Genomic DNA, 11479 nt, shown 5'->3' on the forward strand with positions numbered 1-11479 from the left:
AATCTAAAATCTTATCTTAGTTTTCTATTCTTTAATTGTTTGTATTTTCTTAATTATATTAGAAAATTACCAATCTGTATAAACTTTTTTTCGTTAGTCTTCATAAAGTTCAAGAATTATTACTTAAACAATTTAAGTAAAATATGAGAATAGTCATTGTATTAAAATATGGCTTTGTTGAGAACTAACGTTATTGTTCTTGGTCCAAACAGCATCTGATAAATATGTAAAACATACCATCTGCTTCACTTCATATCAATCCATCCAGTTTCGTGAAGAACCCACCTTAAAAAAAAAGAACATTTAAGATTCGATTAAAAGAGATGTCTTTTTTCTTAATACTATGATTTTAGTTGAAAATATAGATTTTTTTCTAGGTTCTGAATTATTTTATTGTTGTCATGAATTCTAAAAAGTTTAAATTTATTAAAAAAGTTAAATAGATCTATATTTCTTACCCCTGTAATCGAAAGTGGTTATATATCTGCAAATTATCAGATGAATAAAAGAATTCAGAATCCAAATCAAATACCAAATGGTAATCGGAGATGAAAATTGATGTAACCATAGTAACCAAACCGGAGTTAAATTCGATGCCCAAAAAACAATTTGAGTAATCATCTATCTCTCAAATCAAAAATCCAAATTCACATCTTTCTCAATATTTACAGAGGGGATTGAAAACCAAGAAGATATGCAAATAAACGAAAATGAAAATAACAATTCATACATAGAACTAAAACATGCAGAATAGGATTACCTCATTACTGAATTCAAAAGAGAGTTTATTGTAATTGATACTGAATTTGGAGATTTTGATTCCAAAATCGCCCAAAAGGCTTCGATTGTAACTTCGTGAAGTGGGTCTTCCCGTGAAGATGAGTCAAGTGCGCTTCCTCATTTTTTGTTAAGAATTTCGCGAAAAAAAAAATAGATTCAAAACACAGAAGGTTGTATAGCTGACAAGAGATTAACCAAGAAGATGTCGTTTACAGTTTATGACTGTTAACACACCTAAAAAATACTTTTACAAATACAATCCCACACATACGTAATATATTATAAATCTGATAAGTAATAACAAATTTAGTTTTTGAAATTAACCCGAACGTGCAGGTCCGAACCTAGTGAACTTATAATAGTACTACATAGAACCAAAGGTAGCAAAATGAATTACATATCGATTGATATTCCCTCTTGCTGCCTAATTAATTCCTCTGTTTCGTTTGTTTTTATTGTACAAAATCTTATTATATTACCAACTACTCACTTTTGTTTTTGTGTACTATATTATATAAAATCATTGCACAAATATATGTTTCACGAAAATACACAGTAAAATTATATAAAAATAGTTTAACTATCTAATATATTATCCATTGCATAAATTTTAAAATATTCTTCCGCGCTATAGCGCGAATCCAATCCTAGTTAATTATAACAAAAGAACAATTTTATTTCTTTTTTTTTGTTTTAATTTACAACGTGTTCGAGTTTGTTTTATTCACGTTGTAAATGTAAATAAACCTCAAGCAGTGAGCACAAAAAAAAAATAAAAAAGAATAAACCTCAAGCAACGCAACGCACACAAAACAAAAACTCTTTTATTCACATTTTAGGGTCTCTTTCTCTCTTATCTTAAAGCAGCAGCAGAAGCAGAAGCAGTGAGCACAAGAAACGTCATCGATGGCGTCTCAGGCTGCGAATCTATGGGTTCTTCTTGGTTTAGGTCTGGCTGGGATTCTTATGATTTCCAAGAAGCTCAAGAAGACCGTCCGTGAAGATTTCGGCGCTTTTCTCGACAAACTCTTGCTTCTCCCTCCTCCTCCACCTGCTCCTCCCAAAGCTCCTCATCCTCTCACCGGCCTCACTTTCGCCGTTTCCGACTTGTGAGTCTCCCCTCTGTTTCCCCCCCTTTCTTCTCTCCGGCCTGCTCTCCATATATATATTTGTCAATTGGGGATTTTAGATTGACAAGTTTCCGCTAGGGTAGTCAAAATTTTGTTTGACAAATAATGGAATCTTCGTTGACTCCGTTCTTACTCTTCTCCGGGGCTTTATAATTCTGTTCGTGAGCTTTAGAGAGTATGGCTGATTGATTTTGAGCAACTTTTGCTTGTTGGTAGACTTTACTGTTGGATCTTTGGAGATTGTGTTTATATGTTTTAAGGTTCATCACCCAAGTTTTGGATGAGAAAAGTTTTGGATGAGAATCATGTTGAGTCCTGTCTACTTAAAACAGTCTTTGAGTAGGAAATTATTTATCTACTATATGTGTATAATCTCATTCTCTTCTATGAACATTTGACATTTTTGTTGTTAAAAGCTAGAAATTCACTCTTTCTCTCCTTTTCATTTGTTTTCCAGATTTGATATCACAGGCTACGTGACTGGTTTCGGTCATCCAGACTGGGTTAGGACGCATGAAGCTGCTTCTTCAACTTGTCCTGTGGTTTCAACTCTCGTTGAAGGTGGAGCCACTTGTGTTGGTAAAACTGTAGTTGATGAACTTGCGTTTAGGTTTGTCTCTGTTTCGATCACATATGTTTTGGTTAATGCCCTGTAGTTTGTGATTTCAGTGTTGAAATTTCTGTTTTATCAGGGTTCAAGTATTTTGACTCCTTTGTATTGCGGTTTTTTGTTTTCTTCAGTATCAGTGGAGAAAACAAGCATTACGATTCACCTACAAATCCTGCAGCTCCTTCTCGTATTCCTGGTGGCGCTTGCAGTGGCGCTGCTGTTGCTGTAGCCACTAAAGCTGTGGATTTTGCTTTAGGTGAGTTCAGTAGGACTTTTTTCCTTTTCAGGACAATTTGGTATGATATAACTAGTTCATTTAGTAACATAAACTTTCAAAACATGGTTGATGGTGGTTATCTTCCTTATGAAAATTTTGAAACTACTCTTAACATGTTTGATATTTAGATTACATTTTGTCATCTAAACCGCCACCATATTGCAGTTTCAAGCAAGATGTCGATGTATGTATTAATAAGGTCACTTTTGCATGCATACTGCTGTCATTATAAACGTGATAGTACCGAAGCCTTTGATGGGGATGTAAGAATCACTGAACCAAAACATGCTCTCCTATAAACTTCAAGTTACAGTAGAAATGGGATAAATCCCAAAAGAGAGAACCACACCCCAACATTTCTGTCTAGGCTATCTAAGAGCTCGTGAACTTTTTTGACCTCTTATATGTTTGCTTGATTTAGACTCTTATGGCGCTATAGTAAGATAGGAGCATACGGATTTACATGGTAGTCTGTCACTGGCTCGTCCCATAATTCTCTAAAATCTTAACCTTAATGGTTGGTTCTGGTTTAATTACTTAAGAATATAATTTTGAATACTTGTACCATTGCAGGCATCGACACAGCTGGCGGGGTAAGAGTGCCTGCAGGATACTGTGGCGTTCTTGGATTCAAATCTTCTCATGGGGCTATTTCAAATACAGGAATCATACCAGTATCTTCAAGTCTTGACTCTGTTGGTATGGACATATAAATCTTTGAATAATACTTTTTGTGGTGGAATGATTTGGATCTTATATAGGCTAGGTTTTGATGGCTATATACTCATAACGCAAGATGGCTTCGTTCATATGACTATTTTATACTTTGCACCATTATATGAGCATTATGTCGATTCTTATCAATAGATATTGGCTTCAGGATGGTTTGCCCGCGATCCAATCACCCTACATCGTGTTGGCCATGTACTCTTGCAACTTCCATTTGCCACACAACGGAATCCAAGGCAAATCATACTAGCCGATGACTGTTTTCAGCTGTTAAAGATCCCCGTGGACCGGATTACCCAGGTGGTGATCAAATCAGCTGAAAAGCTTTTTGGAAGTATGTCCTTTGCTCTTCCTGATGATACTCCGTCTCTGTTGCATATTCCGATTATAACAGCATTATCCTTTGTTTCATATTTAGGACAATTGCTGAAGCATCAGAACTTTGAGAACTATATTGAAACTAAAGTTCCTAGCTTGAAAGAGTTTGCTAGAACAAAAGCCGTTGCTAAGGTCCCAACATCAAGACTACTAGCGAATGTGATGCAGCTTCTTCAAAGGTTTGCCGATTGTTTATTCACCAACAGAGGATGAGTGAATCTTGATTTTGAACTCTAAAACAATCTTGGCATGTATTGTAGGCACGAGTTTCTTCAAAATCATGGGGATTGGATCAACACAGTGAAGCCAGCTATTGATCCTGTGATTTCGTCCCAAATTTGTGAGAACCCAGAACTAACCAGTGAAGAAATTGAGAACTTCAATGCAATCAGAAACGAGATTCGAGTGGCTATTGGTTCACTTCTCAAGGTATTCCTGCTCTTCCATTTGATGTCCACAACTTGAGCCAATTAGTTTATATGTGTCTTTACTGATCTCTCTTTTGTTCCCCTGTAACATTATGCGTCAAGGATGATGGCATTCTGGTTGTTCCAACAATGCCATCTGTTCCTCCAAAACTTGGTAGCAAAGAGATAACCTCTGAAGACTATCAAAATCGAACTTCAAGTCTGCTTAGCATTGCTAGCATATCAGGATGTTGTCAGGTTAAACCTCTCTCTTTCTCTCTTACCTGCCATGGTAGTAAAAATGATGTCAGTATGACCTCTGTGCCCTCACACATATCAAAAGCAACCACTGACCTGTCAGCATTAGCAAACCCAGTCCACAGTGTATGTGTCTTACAATTTATCATGCTGATATTCAGGTGACTGTGCCGCTCGGACATCATGAAAAGTGCCCTGTTTCAGTTTCTTTCATAGCAAGACACGGTGGTGACCGCTTTTTACTAGATACGGTGCGGACAATGTATGCATCTTTGCAAGAGTACTCGAGCATTGTTGCTGATCCCAAATCTTCTAAAAAGACTATCACGCAAGAAGAGTTAGCCGAGATTGCGAAAGAGAAGGTCAATTAATTTCCATTGCAGGCCTCATCTTCTCAGTGGCGATTTCCTCCTTAATCTAATCTGTTCTTTGTCCCGTGGTTATGTAAACCAGGGTAACCAAGCATTCAAAGAGAAACATTGGCAGAAAGCTATTGGTCTATACTCGGAAGCTATAAAGCTAAGTGACAAGACTGCTACCTATTACAGTAACAGAGCTGCTGCATATCTTGAAGTTGGAGGGTAAATGTTTTTCAGATCCTTAGAAACCTTTTTTAGTGAGCTATCTTTCCATATGACGAGATTGCCTTGACAAATCATTTACATACAGCTTTCTTCAAGCCGAAGAAGACTGTACCAAAGCAATCACCCTCGACAAGAAGGTAACTTCCTTTAAACACACAGAAGCAGGTTTCTCTTGTAATATAACACTCTTTTGGTTTGTAAGAACACTCTAACACAAAGATGGGTTTTTGGACTTTTCTTTCAGAACGTCAAAGCGTATTTACGAAGAGGAACCGCAAGAGAAATGTTAAGCGATTACAAGGGAGCCATAGAAGGTAACAGAATCAAATTGGCTTTAGCCTTTTAAAAATTTGGCAAAATAACACTCAAAAGATTTATCTTTTTGTCTGTTTTCTTTAAAAACTGCAGATTTCAGATACGCACTTGTACTGGAACCAAACAACAAACGAGCGGCTCTATCAGCAGAGAGACTGAGAAAAGTATTCCCGTGAGAGAGCTTCTTTTGTCCGTGGCTCACCGATTATTGAGAAAAGAAAACGGTTTGTTCCTTAGAATTTTCTCCCAAGAGTATAGGCCAATTTTGTTACGCTTCTCTTTTGCGCCTGATATTTAGGCATTCTTATCTAGTAGATACCTTTTGCAAGTCTTCGCCGGAAATGGAAATTATATTTTCTATACTGTTTATTTTAACGTTCTCCTAAATTGGGTATTAAAAAAACTAATGTTAATCCTAAACACTAGATACCGGAAATCCCGGTCGACTTCTAGTCAACCTCAAATAAGCTTCTCTTTATCAGTTTCTTTTCTCGTACGTTATCTTTAGCAAAGAGACTTGCCCTAATCTTTAGCGATGAAAATTTAAACGAAACAAAACTCGACGAAGAAACTGAAGAGACACATTTGAATCATCATTCACGGGTGAGTTGATTCGTTTTTTTATTTTACATAAAGTTTCAGAAAGATTTTGAAAACCCTTTATCTCGGTTGTGCTTTTTCCCTGAGAACTAAACTAATGTGTCGTTTGCCTATTAAGTTGTTGCAGCCTTAAATATAAAAAAAAATATTAAGAAAAAAAATCCGTTGAAAAGTGAGTAAGAAAGAAGATCATCGGGAGAAATAATAAAAGGAAATGACAATGGCCTGTCCGGCGAGGAGAAGCTCACTAATGGACGATCTCTTGGGACTTCTTAGAATCCGCATCAAACGTGGCGTCAACCTAGCCGTCCGTGATATCAGCAGCAGCGATCCTTATGTCGTCGTCAAAATGGGCAAACAGGTTAATCCAATCATCAATATTACAATTTCTCAATATAATATAACCAAATTTTTTGCTCACATTCATACATCGAAAACATTCTTATAACTTTCTAACTTTTTTTGTGTTGCAGAAATTAAAGACTCGTGTTATCAACAAAGATGTAAATCCAGAATGGAATGAAGATCTGACTCTCTCCGTTACAGACTCCAATCTTAACGTCCTCTTGGTATTTCTTACGTACATTCTAAACCATGTATTAGTTACTTTTATAAATCGTATGGTGTTTGTTTTATATTGATAAAAACTAGTATACAATATGTTATATGTAGACGGTGTACGACCACGACATGTTTAGCAAAGACGACAAGATGGGTGATGCTGAGTTCGAGATAAAGCCGTATATTCAGGCTTTGAGGATGCAACTCGATGGACTTCCTAGTGGAACCATTGTTACCACGGTTCAGCCCAGTCGTCACAACTGTCTAGCTGAGCAGTCTCAAGTCACTTGGGTTGACGGTAAGCTCGTCCAAGATCTTGTTCTCAGATTGCGACACGTGGAATGCGGAGAGGTCGAGGCTCAGCTTCAGTGGATTGACCTTCCTGGCTCCAAGGGTCTATGAGTCGTTTTTTTTTACCGTTATTTTGAGGTTTTTTATTAAAAAAAATAATTTAAAACCACAAAATCAAAAACAAGAACATAATTAAAGTGGGGGTGAAACAAGTAATTGGATCTTAAAGGATAGAGAATTAGAAACGCGTATTAATCCATGAGGGATATAAGGATTAAGAACGTTGAGGGGAAAGTATTGTTCCCATATGGTGACCGAGTCCAAGTCGAGTCGTGGTTGTGGATGTATATTTCGGGTTAGCAATGCCTTAAGGCTTTAATTAACATGCAAATATATAAATTATCTTATATATCCATTTGTTTATTGTTCCATAAAGTTGTGAATGTTTGATTGTTTTAACACACAACTCATGTAGTGTTTTCGTTTTCACAAAACACAACTCATCATGTAGTCATGTAGTGTTTTCGTATTCATAAACACACAACTCATGTAGTGTTTATAGATAAAATTTTAAAACAAACGTGATCAAAAGGTTTTGAAAAAGTCAAAGTTAAACGGTAATCGTCTCATTACACAACCCTTGTGTGTAGGGTAAATTTGTGAGGAAATCATGTTATATATTAAATGTTGGAGATTTAAGTGTAAAATAAACGGTTGCTTGATGAACCAAAGCAACTGTTCGGGTTATGATTATATTATAAACATACGGTTGCAAACGTACGAACACAACTTTTGAAATCTATAAAACTCTGTTCCTCCGCACAAAAATAGAGGACGAAAAACAGAGAGGAGAGAAGAGATTCACAACATCAAAGACATGAACTCTTTGATGAAAACACAAAACAAAACACTGAAACTCTATTTGTTTCTCTTGGATCTTAGCCTAGAACAAGAGAGAAACTTTGATTGTTGTATCCTGCGAGAGATTTTGTGTAACCCAAGGCTTTTAATAAGGGTCAAAATACTCTTTAAGGAAAGTGCTCTTGTGCGCAATTCAATCATTATCCAAGTTCACCGTACGTTACGATCGAGAGTTACACCGTATCTACTACATTCTTAAAGAGTATTTTCTGGTGAACATGACGAGTGCATCAGTGCGTGAGATGAGTTCAAAGTTTGGGAAGTTGGATAAGTTTGAGGGAGTGGACTTTCGAAGATGGCAGAAGAAGATACATTTCCTTCTCACCACACTCAATGTGGTGTATGTTCTAAGCATGCCAATGCCTACCGTGATGGAGTATGCGGAGAAGGAATCTGTGGAGGAGACAAGGAAGCAACTTAAGTGGGAGAACGATGACTACATATGCTGTGGCCACATTCTTAACGGTATGTCTGATCCTCTCTTTGATGTCTATCAAAATGTCGAATCCGCAAAGGAACTGTGGGATGCATTGGAATCAAAGTACATGGCTGAGGATGCTTCTAGTAAGAAGTTCCTTGTTAGTAACTTTAATAATTACAAGATGTCTGATTCAAGGCCTGTTATGGAGCAATACAATGAATTGCTTCGCATCCTAGGGCAATTCGCTCAACACAACATGAAGATGGATGAATCCATCTCGGTGTCGAGTATCATCGACAAGTTGCCGCCTTCATGGAAGGATTTTAGGCGCATGTTAAACGCACAAAAAGGAAGAGTTGTCTCTTGTACAACTTGGTAGCCATTTGTGCATAGAGGAATCTCTAAGGGTGCAAGAGGGTGGGAAACCCAAAGAGGCTGAACCTTCTTCAATCAATATGATGGAGGAAGGTGGGAGTTCTAAGATGAAGAATAAGGGGAAGAAACGTCCCTTTAATGACAACACTTACGGTGGACCTAACAAAAAGCTTAAGAGCGTTTGTTGGTTTTGTAACAAGCCGGGTCACTTTAGACGGATTGTCGAGCTGCAAAGGATAAGAATAGAATGGGACAAAACCGTTCAGGGCAAGGGTCTAAGGACCAAGGCCAAATCACTCATCAAGGTCAAAATCTTGTAAATGATTCACATTCACATGTGTATTATGTATCAAACATTTCTGAGGCATTTTATATGCAGGATGATGGAGTGACGTGGTGGATTGACTCGGGTGCAACTACACATGTTTGCAATGATCGTGGCTGGTTCAAGACATATGAACTAGTTCAAGATGGTTCCGTACTTCATATGGGCAACGAGTCAACCGCTCTTTTCCTAGGCCGTGGAAAAGTGGTGTTGGAGTTTAGTTCCGGGAAAACTATTGATCTCAATAATGTACTTCATGTACCCGGAATTAGGAAGAACTTAGTCTCTAGTAGTGTTTTAAATAAGTGTGGTTATAAACAAGTGTATGAGTCGGATAAGTATGTATTATCTAAGGATGGAGTCTTTGTTGGATTTGGATATTTTTGTAATGGCATGTTTATGCTTAATATTAATAAAGTTGTGAGTTCTATTTACATGGCATGTTCTAGCAAAAATGATATTTCTCTATGGCATTTAAGATTAGGTTATGTGCACTATAAAAGAATAATTGATATGTCTAAAAAAGGATTGATTCCTAATTTTGACATGAATTTAGAGAAGTGCAGTACTTGTATGTTGACTAAGATAGTTAGAAAACATTTTAAGAGTATTGAAAGGAATTCTAAGGTGGTAGAACTTGTACATAGTGATCTAGGTGATTTGCATGCTACACCATCTTTAGGGAACAAAAAGTATTTCATCACTTTCATAGATGATCATACTCGTTTTTGTTATGTTTATCTATTACATGCTAAAGATGAAGCCCTAGATAAATTCAAGGTTTATAAAACTGAGGTTGAATTACAACATAATGACTTGATTAAGAAGTTACACACCGATAGAGGTGGAGAGTATTATGATCCTGTTTATTTTCAGTCTGTGGGAATTATACATGAGACTACAACTCCATATACACCACAACAAAATAGTGTATCTGAGAGGAAAAATAGAGTCCTAAAAGAAATGGTTAATTCCATGTTATCTTATTCAGGATTAAGTGACGGATTTTGGGGTGAAGCCATGTTAACGGCTTGCTATTTATTAAATAGGGTTCCTAACAAAACGAATAAAATTACCCCATATGAGCTTTGGTACAAAAAGAAACCAAACTTGAATTACCTTCGAGTTTGGGGTTGTAGGGCGGTTGTTAGACTACCCCAACCAAAGATTAAAACTTTGGGAGAAATAGGTATTGATTGCATCTTTATTGGATATGCTGAGCATTCCAAGGCTTATAGGTTCTATGTCATAGAACCTAATGATTCTATATCGGTTAACACCGTGATTGAGTCAAGAGATGCAATATTTGATGAGACACGTTTTTCATCAATACCTAGACCAAAGGACCTGGTTCCTAGTTCAAATGGAACAAAAGAAGGAGATGACACGCTCATTCCTTCTACCGCGTCACCTATGCTCCGCAAGAGCAAGCGAGGAAGAATTGAAAAATCTTTTGGTCCTGATTTTCAGCTTTATTTAGTTGAGGGGTCAAGAGATGAGGTTGAATTTCAATATTCATACTGTTATCATATTGATGAGGACCCTAGAACGTTTGATGAGGCTATGAAGTCTCAAGACGTTGCGTTTTGGAAAGAAGCAGTCAACGATGAGATAGACTCCATCGTAGAGAATAATACATGGATCTTAATGGATCTCCCACCTGGTTGCAAGCCTTTAGGCTGCAAGTGGATCTTCAAAAAGAAGATGAAAATCGATGGAACAATTGGCAAGTTTAAAGCTAGATTGGTTATCCAAGGCTTTAGACAAAAGGAAGGTATCGATTATTTTGATACTTATGCTCCTGTTGCTAGAATATCTTCTATAAGATTATTAATTGCTTTGGCTGCTATTAATGATCTTGTGATCCACCAAATGGATGTTAAAACAGCGTTCATGAACGGTGTTTTGGAAGAAGAAGTCTATATGAAGCAGCCTGAAGGGTTTGTTATGCCCGGGAATGAGCAAAAGGTGTGTAAGTTAATAAAGTCATTGTATTGGCTGAAGAAAGCACCTAAACAATGGCATCAAAGATTTGATGAGGCTATCTTATCAAATGGATTCAAGCTGAATCAAGCGGACAAGTGCTTATATAGCAAATTTGATGATTCCGGTAATGGAGTAATCATTTGTTTATATGTTGATGACATGTTGATCTTTGGTACTGACTTAAGACAAGTAGAACTTGCAAAAGAGTTCTTGTCATCAAATTTTGCCATGAAAGACATGGGGGAGGCGGATGTGATTCTTGGAATTCGAATCAAGCATGAGAACAAAGGCCTATGTTTATCTCAATCTCATTACATTGAAAAGGTTCTAAAAAGGTTCAATTATGAGAAATGTTCTCCTTTGAGCACTCCCATGGATGCGAGTGTGAAACTTATGCCTAATGCGGGAAAAGCGATTTCACAACTCGAGTACTCACAACTTATTGGTTGTTTAATGTATGCCATGACAAGTACTAGAACAGATATAGCTTATGCGGTAGGAAAGCTGAGTAGATATACTAGTAACCCTAGT

At 37.0% G+C, this 11479-nt stretch overlaps 2 protein-coding genes and 1 long non-coding RNA gene across 4 annotated transcripts; 2 read left to right on the plus strand and 1 right to left on the minus strand.

The window, feature by feature from the left end:
• The first annotated feature begins 1550 nt into the window (after positions 1-1550).
• On the plus strand, positions 1551-5828 carry LOC109131047 (outer envelope protein 64, chloroplastic-like). Its single transcript, XM_019241512.2, has 13 exons — positions 1551-1889; positions 2368-2520; positions 2652-2776; positions 3371-3496; positions 3678-3860; positions 3945-4083; positions 4165-4333; positions 4435-4569; positions 4731-4931; positions 5023-5150; positions 5239-5290; positions 5398-5467; positions 5562-5828. The coding sequence occupies exons 1-13, from the start codon at positions 1687-1689 to the stop codon at positions 5642-5644; spliced, it is 1767 nt and encodes a 588-aa protein (XP_019097057.2). The 5' UTR covers positions 1551-1686; the 3' UTR covers positions 5645-5828.
• On the minus strand, positions 3070-5794 carry LOC147920326 (uncharacterized). Its single transcript, XR_015591038.1, has 2 exons — positions 4666-5794; positions 3070-4595 (listed from the first exon to the last, which is right to left on the minus strand). It is a non-coding gene; the product is annotated as an uncharacterized LOC147920326 (long non-coding RNA).
• An 80-nt stretch (positions 5829-5908) lies between the features above and the next one.
• Positions 5909-7383, plus strand: LOC104765651 (protein C2-DOMAIN ABA-RELATED 4). 2 transcript variants are annotated; one of them, XM_087501910.1, is made up of 4 exons: positions 5909-6071; positions 6196-6429; positions 6542-6637; positions 6741-7383. In XM_087501910.1, exons 2-4 carry the CDS (start codon positions 6283-6285, stop codon positions 7029-7031), a joined length of 534 nt encoding a protein of 177 aa, XP_087358036.1. In that variant the 5' UTR covers positions 5909-6071; positions 6196-6282; the 3' UTR covers positions 7032-7383. The 2 variants fall into 2 exon arrangements, with proteins under 2 accessions (XP_087358036.1, XP_087358035.1); XM_087501909.1 differs by having other exon boundaries at positions 5956-6071; positions 6187-6429.
• Positions 7384-11479: the final 4096 nt, after the last annotated feature.

Source organism: Camelina sativa, chromosome 19 (assembly GCF_030686135.1).
Source record: "Camelina sativa cultivar CO46 ecotype springtype chromosome 19, ASM3068613v1".
NCBI classification, from domain to species: domain Eukaryota; kingdom Viridiplantae; phylum Streptophyta; class Magnoliopsida; order Brassicales; family Brassicaceae; genus Camelina; species Camelina sativa.

Excerpts from the sequence above, each read along its gene's own strand:
- LOC104765651 (XM_087501910.1), top strand. The coding sequence starts at position 6,283 with ATGACAATGGCCTGTCCGGCGAGGAGAAGCTCACTAATGGACGATCTC. Across the intron at positions 6,430-6,541 it reads TCGTCAAAATGGGCAAACAG|AAATTAAAGACTCGTGTTAT; the intron begins GTTAATCCAATC and ends TTTGTGTTGCAG. Across the intron at positions 6,638-6,740 it reads CCAATCTTAACGTCCTCTTG|ACGGTGTACGACCACGACAT; the intron begins GTATTTCTTACG and ends TGTTATATGTAG.
- LOC109131047 (XM_019241512.2), top strand. The coding sequence starts at position 1,687 with ATGGCGTCTCAGGCTGCGAATCTATGGGTTCTTCTTGGTTTAGGTCTG. Across the intron at positions 3,497-3,677 it reads TTCAAGTCTTGACTCTGTTG|GATGGTTTGCCCGCGATCCA; the intron begins GTATGGACATAT and ends TATTGGCTTCAG. Across the intron at positions 5,151-5,238 it reads GCATATCTTGAAGTTGGAGG|CTTTCTTCAAGCCGAAGAAG; the intron begins GTAAATGTTTTT and ends ATTTACATACAG.